The following is a 17,802-nucleotide window of genomic DNA, read 5'->3' on the forward strand; positions in this document are numbered from 1 at the left end:
CCCCCTACCTCTCATTACCCACCTCCCTGGAATCTATGTGCTGAAGTATTTGGTTTGGAAGCATGCTAATAGAATTTTCTAGTAAAGTATTTGTTTAAAACAAAGTACACATTCCGGAAACATGCCAGCTAATGAAAGCTTTGCAGACCAGTGGGAAACATACACCTCAACAACACAGCTCATTCCAAAAAGGTCTCAGTTCCCACGCCTCCATTTCTTGTTTAATAAGCTGTATTTTTTTACCTTAATGGGAATGATTAGAATAGAGATTGTGTTGTTCGTTATGTACAGAGTTCCTTATGATAACCCTGCCATATGCTTATGAAACTTCTATAACGATATCTGAAAAACAAACACAAAGTTCTACTATTGATTTATTTTGTTGTTAATGGTACAACTATGGCACTTTTATTTTGTGGATGGCTTTCACTACCAATGTAAAATTAAATGCTATATTTATGATATAATTTTACTTAAATTTACATCGCAATGGATATTGTAAACATTCTGTGCAGATTTTCAGCAAACAATGAAAGTAATGTAAATACATAGATAATGTCTTGATTGCACATTCAGTTCTGCTTTACAAAAAAAAATCTGATGTTCACCTGCATGCAGATATTTGGTTGTAATGCACATTTGGAATTTAGAACATTCCTTGCCTACGTTGTTTACAAACATCGTTCTTCTAAGGGAGTTCAGCGGTATTAATTTCGTTAATACAGAACCTTGTGTGCCTGACTTTGTGTAAATCTGTGCTGTAGCAACACATTCAATAACTCAATTACAGGAAGCCGAAGGCAGTAGCTCTCATTGTCTTTGGCTTCCTTTCAATTCATTATTCTATTTCACAAGAGGTTTTGGTTCGCTTCAGCAAGAGAATGAAAATGCCAAATGAAAAGAAGCTCAGAAAAATAGGTCTTTAATCAATCGGCTTATAAGGACCTAGGAAACACGTTGCTGCTACGGTTACTCTAATAAAACACATTTTTATTAACCACGGAATGCTATGTATTTTCTTTTTCAAATGAAATAAAACTGGTAACTATGATTGAAAAAGGCAAAAAGAGTCAAAAGAGAAACTATTAGGCTTATTTGATGTTATACATGAATAGCATGTATTTAGTCAAACTGATAAAATGGCACAAAAATAGCACTTATTCTATGTTTGATATAATCACAGATATTTGTTACAATAAACATGTTATTGTTGAATGTGACAATCACTGCTTAATAAAAAAGCACCAAAAAAATCACTAATGGCTTACGAGATATGTGTCCAATTATTATTATTATTACCCACTGCACCACCATGGCACCCCCTATTATTATTATTATTATTACCCACTGCACCACCATGCCACCCCCTATTATTATTATTACCCACTGCACCACCATGCCACCCCCTATTATTATTATTACCCACTGCACCACCATGCCACCCCCTATTATTATTATTACCCACTGCACCACCATGCCACCCCCTATTATTATTATTATTACCCACTGCACCACCATGCCACCCCCTATTATTATTATTATTACCCACTGCACCACCATGCCACCCCCTATTATTATTATTACCCACTGCACCACCATGCCACCCTCTGTTATTATTATCATTACCCACTGCACCACCATGCCACCCCCTATTATTATTATTACCCACTGCACCACCATGCCACCCCCTATTATTATTATTATTACCCACTGCACCACCATGCCACCCCCTATTATTATTATTATTACCCACTGCACCACCATGCCACCCCCTATTATTATTACCCACTGCACCACCATGCCACCCCCTATTATTATTATTACCCACTGCACCACCATGCCACCCCCTATTATTATTATTACCCACTGCACCACCATGCCACCCCCTATTATTATTATTACCCACTGCACCACCATGCCACCCCCTATTATTATTATTGTGCTATCGAGTTTACTCTTTTACCTTCTGCTTTTCCAGAATTCTCTTTTCTGCAATGCAAAGGCTGCATACCCGAAGTAATACCCAGATTTAATCAACTCATTTGTGCTTCAAGTAAAAGTCCGGGCTTGATATGTTCTAGAAACAGCTCGTTTGTTTTTCTTGCGGTCCATTGTTTTCTTAAAAGCCTCCCCTGGCACAAAGCATCTCTTCCTGTCCTCCTTCATTGTCCAGCTTCTGCATGCATAAAGAGTCTCGGAAAATAACATATTCTGCACAGCTCTGCTCTTAGTTCTTAGACATGCGTGAGTGCTTTTGATGTTCATTTCTAGGCCTTCACTGGCTTTCTTGCTTTGTTGTTAATGACTTTTCCCGGGAACCAGCAGCTCTCTATAATCTCCATGTCTTCACCATCAAAACTGTAGCTATTATCTGCCAATTCTATGGTCATGGCCTTTGTTTTCTTTACATTTATCTACAGTCCCATATACTCACCCTCTCCTTTCACCTTCATATCTTCTTCATTTCCTACTTTCCTACTGGACTGTGGTGTTGTCACCATATCAATGAGTGTTGATGTTTCTTTCATCAGTCTTGCATCTACGGTTGTCTTCTTCCACTCCAGCTTATCTTGCTTTAAAGTATGTTCTGTGTACAACAGGGTTGCCTTCTCTGTTCAGCTGATTGGTGTGATTTTCAATTTGAGACAAGTCTATACATACATGCATTTACATGAATGTAACAGTTTCATTGCTTCGTAAATAGTCGGTAGGATTTGCAAACTACCCTACCGCTTTTGATATAGGTTATTTTAGGTTTATAATGGAATAATATAGATTTGCTGTAAGATTTCTTGCGTGAGCCTGAGAGTCAGAAAGCCTGAGTCACGTCAGATGCGTGAGAGCTGGCAGCCGTAGTACAAGGTGAACAGGTATGGTGATAGTATGTAACCACGATGAACTCAGGCTGGAGCCCCTCACTTTCACTGCTTTAATTCACATGCTAACCTCCTGCCATTTCTTGCCTTTTCAATTACCCATCAGTGCTTCTTCTTTTCTTTTTCCTTGGCCTTTCCAGAATCCTGCTTGTATTTAAGCCAGTTCTCATGCAGCATTTTAATCTGCCGTGAATGATCTTTAGTTTGATACTACCAGCGTGTGACATGGGAGGGGGGATTGTATATGGTATGTTTATAAATGTGGCTTGTTATATAAACTTAACCAGGTGATTGTTAATTAAACAGTCACTGATTTTCTCATTCGTCAAACAAGCAGCTAAACAGAAACAAAGAGGACTATAAGATCACACAGTCCATCCAGTGTAATCACTAATGGTTACTTGTGTTTGGTCTTGTAACATCAACATAGCCAAACATCATTGTTATTGCAGATGGACAATAAAACCACCAGCTTGCTTTATGTCCTAAGTTTGACTTGTAGCTCCTAATTCTGCAACCAGGAAAGGACATTGAGTGGGTCAATGGGCTGTCAGTCTGCTTACCACATTTTTTCATGGCCTGAAATGGTACAGGAATGACAGGGTTGCTACGTAATTAAGCTACTGTATAAAGCCAGAGCAAAGATGTGCACAGGACATGGCTTCCCTGCAATTTTACACACAGCATCAAGTAGCTTAAACAACTGACAACCTCATCTTTATAATCTAGCAATTCAAAACACTCAACCTATGTCACCTAGTCCCTATATGTTCAGTGGGGAGATGTACTGTATGACCAATAAGCTGCAGAACAACAAGGTTCAGAAGCACGATTACGAAGTGTTAAACTGTTAATTATAAATTTCAAAGCATCCACTATGACTTGCAATGCATGTTTGATGTTTAATATATCATTATTCAGTTTAATTTATCAGGACTGGAATGCCAAAGAATAAACAGACAAGCAAACAAACAAACAAATAGGTGCAATGAATTGAAATGTACCGTAAATATAAAAGATCAGTGTATATGTATGTTATAAATTTATGTACAAATAGCAGTTCTAGTAAGTGCTGCACATTTGACTTGAGTCTTTAGAAAGAAGAAAAATTATGCTTTTGTGGCCATTAATTCCACTGGCATATGACCCTTCAGCACCACCTACTGAGCAAACTTACTGCTAAGTGTAAAATCATAAGCATGATGTTTGGTCCTGAAATGCTGATCTCCTGCTCATATCAAGGAAGGTGACGGACAGAAATTAGTAATAAATTCCAAAACACAGCAGTGATATCGCTTTCAGTAAAAGCACTAGTAAATCTCAGTGACTTCTCTAATGTAGAAATGCAAACGCTTCCGAAAGGACCTCATTCAGTAAGCAATATATATCATATATAATTGAAATTCTGGGTTGAATTACGGGCATCATGTTTATTATGATTATAATTATGTGTGGAATTTTCCCGAAAATCTCGCGATGGCACAAGTGCTCCTTCTATCCTGTGATTCAGTGCATGTTCTATCATGGACTAGTAAACAATTATGGAAAATGGGTGGACTGACTGCATTGTGCAGGGACAAAAAATGAACTAAGTCACCCGCATAAAAATCAGTGATGTATGGGATGCAGCTACGGGATAAACATGAGCATAGAGGCCAGATTTTAAGATTCCCATTTAAACCCTTTGGCAATTGAGCAGAACTGAGCTGTGATTTTTAAACAGGTTTCTATACCACCCATATAACACCATCTGTTCCCTGAATTCCTCTACTACCCCGATACCTCTTTATGTTCCCTAAATTTTGGGATTGCACTTTTTGGTCCTTGGAGAGTCTTATTAGGTTCTTGCTTTGTTACAAGTTGTTGGGTAACTCCTGCTTCAGTACTGCTTACACTTGTATCTGGGAATTCACTGGGGCCTATTGTATCTGGGTCTATTTGACTCTGTGACAGCATGTGATGTGTTTAGTGTGCATTTTGCTTCACTTGTTCATTGTTTTGGACCAAAAGCATCTACTAAACCTACCTCCTTCAGAACTACTTGGATTAGCGCTTCCAGGATTACACTCTTATTTAAAAAACTTTATTACTTGCCAACAGAGTTGTTTAGAATGATAGTATTCTTAAGTGAGTTCTATTGGGTGCTTTCTTTGAAGATGAGGAAGGCATGTCATGGCTTGGGAATTCACACTGGACAAGGTCACCATGGGATCATCTTGAAAATCGGTGGGGCAGAGAATGGTGTCTCCAGGTGACAGTTTGCCAGACACCGTCAGCTGAAGATAATCTGTTTTGCTGTAGTTGGAGGGCAGAGTCAAACTGCAAACAATGGCAGGTGAGGGAGCTGTTTGCCCACATTAGGGTAAACACTGAAAAAGTAATTGTCCATAAGTAAGAAAGGGGCAGAAGAGTAGAACACATTGGCTCAGAGTACTTGTCAGGGCTTGCAGTCATTTAGTGCAGAATTATTCTTATATGTTATACTACTAGAACGGTCAAATCTGACAGGTTCATTAGCTTGGAATTTTAAACAACAACAGTTCTACTCTTAAAATATCGAGATAATAATTCACAAATGTGAAGGGTTTGTGCTCATTGGTATATCGGTTTTCGTCCCAGTACAGCTTTTAAAGTGTCCGTTGCCTTGCTTTTACACACTGCGCAGTATAATTGGAATCAGACTGCGCTAAACTCCAGGCCAGTAGGTGTCAGCAACACTCAGGGGCGACATTCATGCCGGAAAGTTAGACGAAGAAGACGAAAGGTAACCTATACCACTGCTCATCCACTAAATCCTCTGATTATTTGGATTTTATAGTATAAAACGTCCCAAGTGGAATCAAGATCCAGTGAGGTACCTAAGGAATATATCTGATTTATTTGCTTACATGTCCTGGATATGATACGGTTGCTGTTACGGGCATTGACAGTTATGAGTGAATAAGCCCTAGTATAATGGATGCAGCATTTCTCTGAAAAATAACGTGATTTTGCCAAATCTCATCCAACTGTTTTTGGCGTCCTATTTTAGTTTATTAGATATGCAAAACGTATTCAGAAAAAAGTCTATGATCAAGAGTTGTTACATTATAACTTTTATACGATATGTGATTCATTGGCATTGTAACACAACTATAGGGCTGATGTAAGTCTAGAATAGGAACGGTCTTGCTTTTGTTTTTTAAATTATTATTATTATTATTAGTAGTAGTAGTGGTAGTAGTATTATTAGTATTATTATTTCATTTGTTAACAGGATATGGGGAAAGGGTAGCGATTTAGTATATGTGTAGAATTAGAAGTGACACTTAAATTTATCAATGCATCTTGTCTGCCACTTTTCTTAGTTTTGTTTTTGTGGTCAGGTGGATCATTGCTATGGCTCTTGTGTTAAATGTTTCACATATCGATTTATTTAATTGTCCCTCCCACTGAAATGCTTTCAGGACATGTCTGACCCCTGGCAAGAGTGTATGGACCACTGCATTGCAGTTACAAGAAAGGCTGGAGAGGTGAGTCATGTGCTTATCACACATGCTTTGCTTGCCTTCAGCTTTTATTGTGAAAAAGCAGCGTAATATAGTTTTGTTCTTTTTTCTAGATATAAAAAGTGAAGATGATCACATTTTGTACTTTGGCGTTCAGATAATTGTAAACCCATTTTGGAATTTTAAAATCAAATACAATGTGTTTGGCTTATCCCACAAAAAATCCAGGTAATAACTTGCCACGCCTCTTCCTGTACTCAGTCTCATGGGAATATTTCAGATGGAGGTGCAAGTATGTTAAATGCAGGGGCAATATAGCTTTTGAAGAAATGGACTGAAACTTGCCATTTGAGAAGTATGTAAAGTCAATAGCAAAAATTAATCATTTCACAATACATTTTAAACAATCGCTCCACAGAAAAGAATATTTAGTCTTACAATTAATTGTACAAAGAATGGAAGAAATGAAAACTCCCCTGCGTAACTGTAAAAAACTATTTTTTCTACAAGTAATTAATGTTGTTTTTTTCCCAAAAGATAAAAATCAAACATGCATAACATTAAATTTCACATTACATACTGGCATGCAGACGACATGCTGTTTAGAGTGCCCTGCTTGCCCAGCTGTCCTCCCCTGTACTTAGGGAGGAAACCCACTCAGGACATGTGGCAGGAAGAGCTGGACCTGGACTCACAACATTGGAGGCATAAGGAAACAATTCTAAGCCTCAATCACATCCTTCTCAGTCCAGCAGACTCTTTGCAAAAGTCACGTTCTGCTTAGTTTAACGAGAGCAACAGGAGGTCATTCATATTCATGAGCATTTGCAGCATGGCTAGAAGCTTATGTAGCGTAGCCATTGTGAATCCAGGCTCATGATTCCGAATACATTTTATTGGTTCATGATTGGTAAAACCGAAATAGCTTTTGAAGATTGTTTGAAAATAACAATGACTCCATCTAGCCTTCTCCAGTCTCTCCCTCACTGCGTGGCAGCTGACATTTGCTCATGTCTTACGTTCATCATTTGCTATTGTTTTGATCCCTTCAGATGATCCGGGAGGCTCTGAAAAAGGACATCTCCGTCATGCAGAAAAGCTCCCCGGTGGACCTGGTGACGGAGACGGACCAGAAGGTTGAGGCCCTGATCATATCCACCATCAGAGAGAAGTACCCCAGTCACAGGTGGCTGAAAGCTGAGCTCAATCTGAAACATAACGCATCCATCCATCCATCCATCCATCCATCCATCCATCCAACAACATATCTTGTTCAGGATTGGGGATGCCTATTCCAGGTAGCATGGGGCAGAGGATGAGGGTAAATCCTGGACGGGGTGCCATTGCATCACAGGGCACTCTCACATACACACTCAGACTCACTGTTACACACTGTTATACCCTGAGAGTTTGAAGCGACAGTGTTTTGGCAGCTTCTCGATTGCTTTTTGTCTGTCAGCAGCTTATTACTCGCTCGCTCTCTTTCCTTACAGCTTTATTGGGGAGGAGTCGGTTGCCACAGGGTCGTCCAGCATTCTTACGGAAAATCCCACATGGATCATCGACCCTATAGATGGGACCACTAACTTTGTCCATAGGTGTGTTTGACTAGTAAGTCACATTTCTGGAGAAGTTGTTTCAAAATGATAGCAGTTTCCCTTCCAGTAGGCAATAGAAGGCTGTCGTTGTAGGATTGTTTTGTTCCCTCTAGTTTGAAATTCCAGTTTTCATCTGTGACATTGAAAAATTTCTCTTAAGAGATAAAACAGAAATGTATTTTGGTTATGGGTGCATCGATATCAGTACAGTACTCATGTACTCGTACTCATCCTCGTGACAATGCACCCGATTCCTATAACCGATAGCATACAATAATACATCAGTTATATCGTTAATGGGCCAAATAAACAGGACCACAAAATGTCTGCGGTGTGGAAGCACTTCAGCATTAACAACAGAAAAACAAAGCATATCAAACTGCAAACTGCACTGCTAAAATGACAAGAGGAGGTAAGAAAACACATTCAATATCACAAATAATCAAACATCTGAAAACTAAACATAACATAGGATATGACAAAACTGCCACCAGCAACAAGGTGCAACAACCTGCCTAGCAGCAAACACGGAGAGAGAAAATCAGTTGCAGTAAAAATAACCAACATTTAGATGGTTTTAGATGGCCTGCAACATGTTTTTAAATTATAATGAAATCTGGTCTGATTGTTTGCTACAGAGACTAAAAAAAATAATGATCAGCACCTCCCTGCCCTGGTGGGAAATTTTAACGCTGGCTGTTTGGCAGATTATGTCTATATTGTTTTTTCATGTTTTCACAGTTTTTTTTGTGCTTAAAAAAAATGAAGTGCCCCGCTTGGTTCCGTGTGCGTGTGTATGTGTGCGTGCGTGTGGATTATGTTTACATTACATTGTGGGGACCAAATGTCTTATTTTGACATTGTGGGGACTATTTTTCAGGTCCCCAGAAAAATCAGTGAATGCAATCAAAAAAGTAAAAATGCCAAATGTCTCGTATTTAGTTTGGTTACTTATGGTTAGGGTTAAGGCTGGGTAGGGGGTAAGACATCACCCAGCCCTAATTGGTATCGGTGACTGTACTTGTACTTGTATCGATGCATCCTTAGTTTTACATTCTTAACAGAAGTTCATTTGTGTGTTCAATGTGCATATTTGATGAGCTCAGTATAATGTTTTTGGACTTAAGTCCATTTTTTAGCATTTATGGAGAAAACACATTTCAGATTTGGGTTTACAGTTGCAGAATGTAACTTTTTTTTCCATATAAATTTACAATCTTGTCTCGTCATCTTTTGAATCATTTGAATTGCTGTGTAATTTGTGTACAAAGAAGCATTTATTTATGTGCTTCAGTTACATTTGATATAAAAAAGATGAGAATTTAAAAACGACAGTTACACTGATCTGCGAGATTCCAGTTTTGTTTATTCTTTTTTGGTTTCGTTTCTCCTTAGATTTCCGTTCGTTTCAGTGTCCATCGGGTTTACAGTTAAGAAAGAGGTAAAGTTGATTTGGCACATAGTTGCATGAAGGATTACTGTCATGTTATGGAAATACAGGCCTTTAATGTGGAAAACAAATACTGGTGACAGAATCAATATTGCACTCAGACTGCAGCCGATTGAATTAGGTTTAGAGGGTCAGTGTGTTTACTGTAGTCTCTTATGGGGCTAATCGAGCCTTTTATTCCTGTAACAGTGGAATCATTATAGATAAAAATTTTCATTACGTATATGGACATCCTAGAACTTCAATTCTGGCCCTCGATTTCAAATCCAGGACTGGTTTTCAGTTCTCCCAGGTAGTTAGTTTAAGAATTACTGATTCTGATTGGCTAGAAGCTTCACACCTGACTCACAGGTAAAGGAAGGCTGGAAAATCAGACCTGGAGGACCGTGCTTTGGATAGTCCTGTTGCTTAGGACTATCTGTATTTTGTAAATCTTCCTCAGGTGGGTTTGTGAGTCTGCAGGTTGAACCTCTGTACCTGTGTTCAGAAGGTTGACAGTTGAAATCCCATTGTTAGCGGAATAGGCACATCTCTATTGGGCCCTTTAACAAGGCTCTTAACCCTGTAAAATACTCCAGTGGCGCCGAATAAATGACTGATCTGCTGTCAGACACCAAGCTTCACTCTTGACTACATATATCTGTGTCTCAAAGGAGAGCATGATGAGACATGCCACAGCTAGAGGTGTCCCAGTAGCTGTTCTTGTACAAATGACAGATAAAAGTTTCATTTTTTACTGGGATTCTGGGCAGTCACAGTTACGTATCTATGGCTATTAAGGAATTCACGTACACAGCGGGATTGGTGTGGACTTGTAGGCTGTGCAGGTTTCCATAGCTAATCATTTTCTCTAAAAGTGAATTTCAACATGGCCCTTTGTTTTCACCGTCATGCCGCAGATCGAGTTCGGGGTGGTGTACAGCTGTGTCGAGGATAAGATGTACACGGCCCGCAGGGGGAAAGGAGCATTTTGCAATGGGGAGCCCATCAAAGTTTCAGGCCAGAAAGGTTGGTATGGTTTTGTCGTCGTTATCGGCACATGTCGTCATCGTTCAGCCATGAATTATTCAAGGGGCGATGTCAGGATTTCCCCCCCAGAAGTCTGGTTACCAGGAGCAAGCCTGGGGGGGGTCACTCCACCTCGTCTTCTAAATTTAAATCGGCACCAAGGTCAGAGGGGGATGCCTTGACTGGTTCTGTGCTTCATTTTCTGCACCTTCTTACTTCTCCCGAATCCGAGAATGCTGCTCACGGCAGAGCGACGGTAATATGCCAACGTAAAAGTGCGACATAGCGTGCTGTAATTAAACTGCAGTTGGTATCAGGATATTTAATGTTCTGCCACATTCATTTTAAATTAATTAATTCAGTGGGAAGATCTAGTTCTGGGGCGGCATGGTGGTTAGCACTGTTGCCTCACACCTCTGGGACCCGGGTTCGAGTCTCCGCCTAGGTCACATGTGTGTGGAGTTTGCATGTTCTCCCCATGTCGTCGTGGGGTTTCCTCCAGGTAGGTACTCCGGTTTCCCCCCACAGTCCAAAAACATGCTGAGGCTAATTGGAGTTGCTAAATTGCCCGCATGTGTGAGTGACTGGTGTGTGAGTGTGCCCTGCGATGGGCTGGCCCCCCATCCTGGGTTGTTCCCTGCCTCATGCCCATTGCTTCCGGGATAGGCTCCGGACCCCCCCGCGACCCAGTAGGATAAGCGGTTTGGAAAATAGATGGATGGATGGATGGATCTAGTTCTTCTTCAAACATGGACTTCAACTCCTTTCAAGTTCACATTTAATTGTCACGTGTTCTGAGGCACATCTTGTGCTACAGTTGTAGGACAGGACATCTGATTGATCAAAAAAATTGGCATTGTATCAAAATTATCGGCACCCCTGCATTAAGTATTTTGCTGACCCTCCATTTCATCTGACAGCAAAGAGTCTTCCAATATAACGCTCAGGTGGGAGAATACATTGCAGAGACTCAAGATCACTCCTCCATCAAGAAATCTCTCCAGAGTCCATGGACCTGGCTTGAAAACTCTTCCTCAGCTTACTCTACAAGTTTTTAGTGGGGTTTAGGTCAGAGGACTGGGAAGGGAACTAGAAAACCTTAACTCTGTGGTCAGTGAATCGCGTTAGGTGGATTTGAAGGTATTGGGTCATTGACCTGCTGGAAGATCCTACCAAGATCAAGTGTTGTCCTCCTGGTAGAGTCGGCCAGATTTTGGTTTATGATCTCCTGGTATTTGACTCCATGATGACATGTGTTCGTACAAGATTTCCAGGATGCCTGGGAGAAAAACCAGCCGCACGGCATCACAGCTGCACCACCGAGGTTTATTATGAGGATCAGGTTCCTTTCATAGTGACTTATTTTAAGTCAAAACCAGCTCTAGTGTTTGCTGAAGAAATTTATTTTAGTTACCTCTGACCAGAAAACCTACTTCCAGTCAAAATTCCAGTAACATTTAGGAAACTCCAGGTGCTTACGTTTGTGGTTTGATGTCAGCAGAGGCTTTCTTCTGGAAAGCCTGCCAGATTGGGTTTACTGGCATGGTGGTGGCATCTAATTGTAGTTTTGGAGACTAGGTAACCCCAGGATGCCATCAGCTGCTGAAGTGTGATCCATCCAAGATTTTACATCTCAAACCATCCTCCTCCTCGTGTGTGCAGGCAGAACAGGCTTACCTTCTCTTCCAAGAAGTTTCATCACAGTTCGAATTGTTGGAGACGTTTTCATTGGATTTTCAAGCATACAGTTATTCTTTATAACCATTGTCTGATTTATGTAGGCCAGCAACCTTTTGCCTGATTTCATTTTCATATTTTCTGACTGGGGGGTTTGGCCTGTGTGTTACCGCATACATACCCCCCAATGCAAAAGGAATTCAGGCATCACCACTGAGGAGTAAAGGGTAGAATTTGAATATGATAATTAGATTTTGCTTGTGAGAAATTTTAGGGATACCAATACTTGTGTTGTGTGTTTTGAGGAAAAAAAGTATTTTTTTGTGAGGATTTCTTTATCTTTAATCAGTAAATGGTTAGGTTTCAGTCAAATGGAGTATAAAATAAAGTTAATGAACTAAGGAAAACTTCTAGTAGGCTTTTTTTTTTGTGAAGAGTAGCATTTTTTCTGGGGCGCACTGCAACCGTATTTGCAAGCATTTGGGCATAAGTGGAGCTTATTTCCCTTATAACTTACAAAACATTTTTTTAGCACAGATATGGAATTACATATATGTGATCACAAAAATCATAGATGCATCCATATAATTCATATATTGAAAAATGAAGTTTTTAAATATACTGCACAGCAGGGTAAAGTACACTGTTTTTTCAAATTTATGTCCACTGATTTAATCTGTGGTGTTTTGGCCCCAATGCCAACAGATTGTGTCTTTAAGGAGATGAAAACCTAACATCTAAATTGTCTTGTTAATGCTGCAAATATCATTGTGCATTCATATTAGCACCATACATTGAAATTTATTAAAGACTACTGGTTCTCAGATAAACTAGTATATATTGTACCACTGACCTATCACCTTCTTTTGTAACTCCACACCTTTATACAATCTTGCCTTTGATTATACATTAAAGAAATCAAAATACATTCCCATAGCTTGATTTGTCCAGTTTAAATCAAGAATGTTTGCAAACAATGATAAAGTATGTCTGTTAGGACTAGACCTTCTGAGTATCCTCTTGAGATATGAAACGTTTTAGCTCTACACTGGAGTTATAAATTTATCATTGGGTCTTATTGAAAACAGTCCCCTAAAGCTGAGAGTTTCTAGAACAAGCTACATTATTTACTACAGATTTAAAGCACTATAATTACTTTTCTTGGCTAATTTCCTGACAGTTAACATGTGTTGGACTTGTTTTTCTTGTTTTTTTTTTTTTTTTTTTTTTTTTTTTTTAATATCTAAGATAATTTTGGGGGCGACATGGTGGTGCAGTGGTTAGCACTGTTGCTTCACACCTCTGGGACCCGGGTTCGAGTCTCCGCCTGGGTCACGTGTGTGTGGAGTTTGCATGTTCTTCCCATGTCGTCGTGGGGTTTCCTCCGGGTACTCCGGTTTCCCCCCACAGTCCAAAAACATGTTGAGGCTAATTGGAGTTGCTAAATTGCCCGTAGGAGTGCATGTGTGTGTGAATGGTGTGTGAGTGTGCCCTGCGATGAGCTGGCCCCCCATCCTGGGTTGCCTGCCTCGTGCCCATTGCTTCCGGGATAGGCTCCGGACCCCCCGCAACCCAGTATGATAAGCGGTTTGGAAAATGGATGGATAATTTTGATTTTTATGTATGACAGATGTACCTTCTCTACAATTTTCACAGAAAATCGTGTGTTACAGCCATTTTCAAGTAATTAATTACAACATCAAATGACACTTAATTGTTCATGTAGGTTATAGCGAGTATGTCATGGAATCATAGATTATTGTTGTTTTTTAATGCTCAAAGGATGAGGAAGACACAAGCTTGAATATAAACATTGCCATATGCATTTTTTTGTGTCCAGCAAAAAAGTTTGTTTTATATTTTCTTCATACACTATAGATGCCTTGTGTCCTAGACTTATTGAATACAGTGGTTCAGCCTTTAATATAATAAAGTTCATAGTACCTGCTTCTTTGTACATTTTCTGTTAGTCATTGCAAAATCACCTTAATTATTTTGGTGCAGTGATTCTCAACCTTGTTTTGCACCATGATCCAATTTCTACCATGTCGGCTCAGTCTACCTTATATCAAGTATAGGTTTAAATTTAACGTTATGATGGAGCACGTAGTGCGCACTGCAATTTGCGCCAATCAATGCGTAATGCATAAATCTGACTGGATGTGCCAGTGAATTGTAAATTAAGCATTTGTGGTTTGGCTTCTTGGATTGTTGTATTCACTAGTTTTGTGTTAAGGATTTGCAGACCCAAGACCCATTTATATAACTTAATTCTGGGATTGGGGCTGGGAAATCTGATCGTGGATCAGCATAGGAGCTTGCTGGTTTTAAAATGCTTACATTTCAGACTCTGCCTCGCGACCCTTTCAGAACTTGCCGTGACTCAAATTTGGGTCACGACCCATGGGTTGAGAATCGCTGTCTTAGTGTAAGCAAAACGGTAACTAAATTGTAGTTAAACCAGATTTTAAAGAACGCATAGCTGGGAAACATCTGAGCAGTTTGCTTTTTCTCCTCTACAGATATCACCAAGTCTGTTGTTTTAACGGAAATCAACTTCAAGGAAAATCTGGATCACTTCAAAACGATGATGTGCAACATCCAGAATATCTTGACCATCCCTGTACATGGGTAAGCTTGGGTCAAACAGCTTTTCTGTGTGAATTGGTTTGCCTTTCCAAAATACATCAATAATTACTTATATAAACAAATTAATCAATTTATATCTGGTGTCTGCTGGAATAATTTGCTCTAATGCATGGATATTTCATATTTGAAACATGCCATTTCCTAGCACAGTCTAACATTACGTAAATAGAAAAACTCCATATGAAATGACTTGTATTCTTAATCAGTGGATCTTAAACTGTGTGTAGGAGTAACTTAACCCCTCTATGTTGATGCCAGCAGGTGGGCCTTTCAGATGAGATATTTTGAGCATTTTCTACTTTTACGTGATTAGTATTGTTTGACACCCCCTTAAAACATGCCCCTTTAGAGAGTAAATATAAGCCGTCTTCTGACTGACTGCAAGCTGTGGAGAATAAGTGTGGGCTGTGTTTTGATTGGTCGTATGCATGCTCCAGCATCCGCTGTCCGGGAAGCGCGGCTGTCAACATGTGCCTGGTGGCGTGCGGGTCGGCAGACGCCTACTATCACATCGGGATACACTGCTGGGACATGGCGGGGGGTGCCGCCATTGTCACCGAGGCCGGTGGGGTCATCATGGACATCACTGGTAAGAGCTTTTGGTGGCTTGACACTGGAAAGCTCTAGAAAAGCGTCTGAGGACACACTGTCTGTGTTGATCTTGATATAACTTTCTTACTGTTAAAGTCAAATCAAAGCTTTTTCAGGTTGTCAGTCACGTCAGTTTGACAACATACAGATTTATTCTCGGTCAGTCTGGTAACAGAAGACATATTTCATCCCCTCCACCGGTTTATTACCGTCGGGATGATGCTGCAGAGTTCGTATCCTAGTATAAGCTTGCATTCTCTCAAATATGTGTGTTTTTCGATTCTACTACTATATCAGTATTTCACATTCTTATATCTATTTATACCTGTATATACCCTTATATATATATAAACCCATCTTTATCTCCTAATGTCTGGCACCAACCACCAAAGAAAATTCCTTGTATGTGTCAACGTACTTGGCAATAAACTCTATTCTGATTCGGGCCTAGAAGATTACATATAGAAAGTTGTCTATTCCATTAGCTGTTAACATGTTAAATGCTTCAAAATAAATATTCTTGTTGGCTTTGTGATAGTTTGTTGTTATTTTAAATGTATTTATACATTACTCGTGTTGTCTGATGTGTCGTATGAGCTGTCTCTGAATTGTTTTGTAATAGACAAAGTTTTCTTGAGCGTTGAATCTGGTGCTGGGCGTTTTTCAGGGTGTCCCTTCGACCTCATGTCCCGCCGGCTGATCACGGCGAGCAGCAGGCCCATCGCCGAGCAGATTGCTCGGCAAATCCAGCAGTTCCCGTGTGGTCGAGACGACGAGGAGAGCTCGTAAACTCTCAGGGATGTGCATACACACACGTACAGTCATGCCACATCCAGGCCAAACCCCAAAGATCCACTTGCCAGTGTTGTATCTGTATTTGAATTTTCTTTCCATTTTTATTTTAATTTAAATTATTTAATTTAACACTAAGTCTGACTTCTGGCCAGGGATTTATTTATAAGGGCATTTTGGCAGGCAAACACTCCCATACCTGACCTTTGTGTGAAGTTTTTAGTAGCAATCAAGTCATTGGTGGTGTTGCAATTCCTGCATAGCTGATGTTAAATAGTGATGAGGCACTTTGCTTTAATTAAATTAAATGATTAAATGTGTTAAATAACATTCTTAAAGGTTCCACATATATCAGTGACTAGTTTATAGCTTGTGATCCAATTTATGCTGGCAGACAAAATATAGGCAAATTTGTTTGTTGGAGAAATAAGGCTATTCAGATGTTTAAAGGCAGCATTTCCTGAAGTTTATTATATGTTATGCTGTGTCTTTAAGGCTTTTAAGAACCACTTAATTATTGAGATGCCTCACATTCTCACATTTATTTAAGAAAAGTGATCTGCAAAGCCTAGAACCACTTAACACTGCATTCCAGAGACAAGATACATAAAATACCTCAGGGTGCATATATCAGGATGCGTGAAACAGACTACGTTAAATATATTTATTATTCATTATGAATATTTAAAGATATTCATGTAGCTGGTTCATGCTGGATGTGAAGAAAATAAATATTGAAATATAAACGTTTTGTTTTGTTTTTCCCTATTTATTTTCCCTACCAAAAGCTTCTGCATCATCTTGAGGCTTTGCCTTATTTTTGCTAATGTTAGTGTTTCAATGAGCTTAAGTAGAATTCATTGTTGGTCTTGGCCGGGTTTATTTTGAGACGTTCTTAATGAACGTGAACTGTGGCAGGCTCTGATATGGGAGATTGCCAAGAGCAGGACAGAAGCGCTGGACAGAGGAGTTTAAAAGGAAGACTTTCAAAATTCAAACAGAAATGGAGCTGAATCCCTTGAACTAAATAACTCAGAATTGAGTAAATAAATCAAACAACTCCAGATTAATAAAAATGCCACAAACAAACACTAAGATTGCAGCACATGGAGTAACTCCCATATCACTTCCTCTACTCTACCCATCTGTCCTCAAGCACTACCCAGCTGCCTCCATTTAAAAGCTGAGAAAGTCATTTAGTCCAATCAGGGCCAGCTGGGATTCATTAATTGAAGAGTGCAGGTGCTCAGCTGGCGATCAGTCGCCATGGAGACGCAAAAGCTCGCCCCCAACTGTAGCATTGTGCTATTGATAACTCTCAGAACATGTGTTATAAAGGCAAAAAAAATCCCTTCATTTTTTGCCAAAGTTAATCTGTCTAGAAAACAATGACTCACAGTGAAAGTTGTGCCTTTTACTAAGTGCATAATCATAAACAGAATGTGACTAATTCACAGATAGTTAAAACCTTTGTTTTTCAGACTGACTGCTCATACAAAAAATTGAAAACATACTTTGTGTGGGAAATACTATACATTCGTGCCAATTATTTTTGTCAGTACAATAGTATGATAGATATCAGAAGTAGTTTAGATAGGTATGATTAATGAGCACTTTATGTCTCAGTAGCTAATATTGATGTTTGTTGGTGGTTTACTAACACTAACAATAAG

General features: G+C 39.5%; 1 protein-coding gene across 2 annotated transcripts; it reads left to right on the forward strand.

The window, feature by feature from the left end:
- Nucleotides 1–5,591: 5,591 nt before the first annotated feature.
- Nucleotides 5,592–16,879, forward strand: LOC125705810 (inositol monophosphatase 1-like). 2 transcript variants are annotated; one of them, XM_048972099.1, is made up of 9 exons: nucleotides 5,592–5,640; nucleotides 6,323–6,388; nucleotides 7,417–7,550; nucleotides 7,858–7,962; nucleotides 9,358–9,403; nucleotides 10,312–10,420; nucleotides 14,620–14,728; nucleotides 15,184–15,335; nucleotides 16,005–16,879. In XM_048972099.1, the coding sequence occupies exons 2-9, from the start codon at nucleotides 6,326–6,328 to the stop codon at nucleotides 16,124–16,126; spliced, it is 840 nt and encodes a 279-aa protein (XP_048828056.1). In that variant the 5' UTR covers nucleotides 5,592–5,640; nucleotides 6,323–6,325; the 3' UTR covers nucleotides 16,127–16,879. The 2 variants fall into 2 exon arrangements, with proteins under 2 accessions (XP_048828056.1, XP_048828048.1); XM_048972091.1 differs by having other exon boundaries at nucleotides 5,615–5,730.
- Nucleotides 16,880–17,802: the final 923 nt, after the last annotated feature.

Source organism: Brienomyrus brachyistius, chromosome 1 (assembly GCF_023856365.1).
Source record: "Brienomyrus brachyistius isolate T26 chromosome 1, BBRACH_0.4, whole genome shotgun sequence".
Classification (NCBI taxonomy): Eukaryota; Metazoa; Chordata; class Actinopteri; order Osteoglossiformes; family Mormyridae; genus Brienomyrus; species Brienomyrus brachyistius.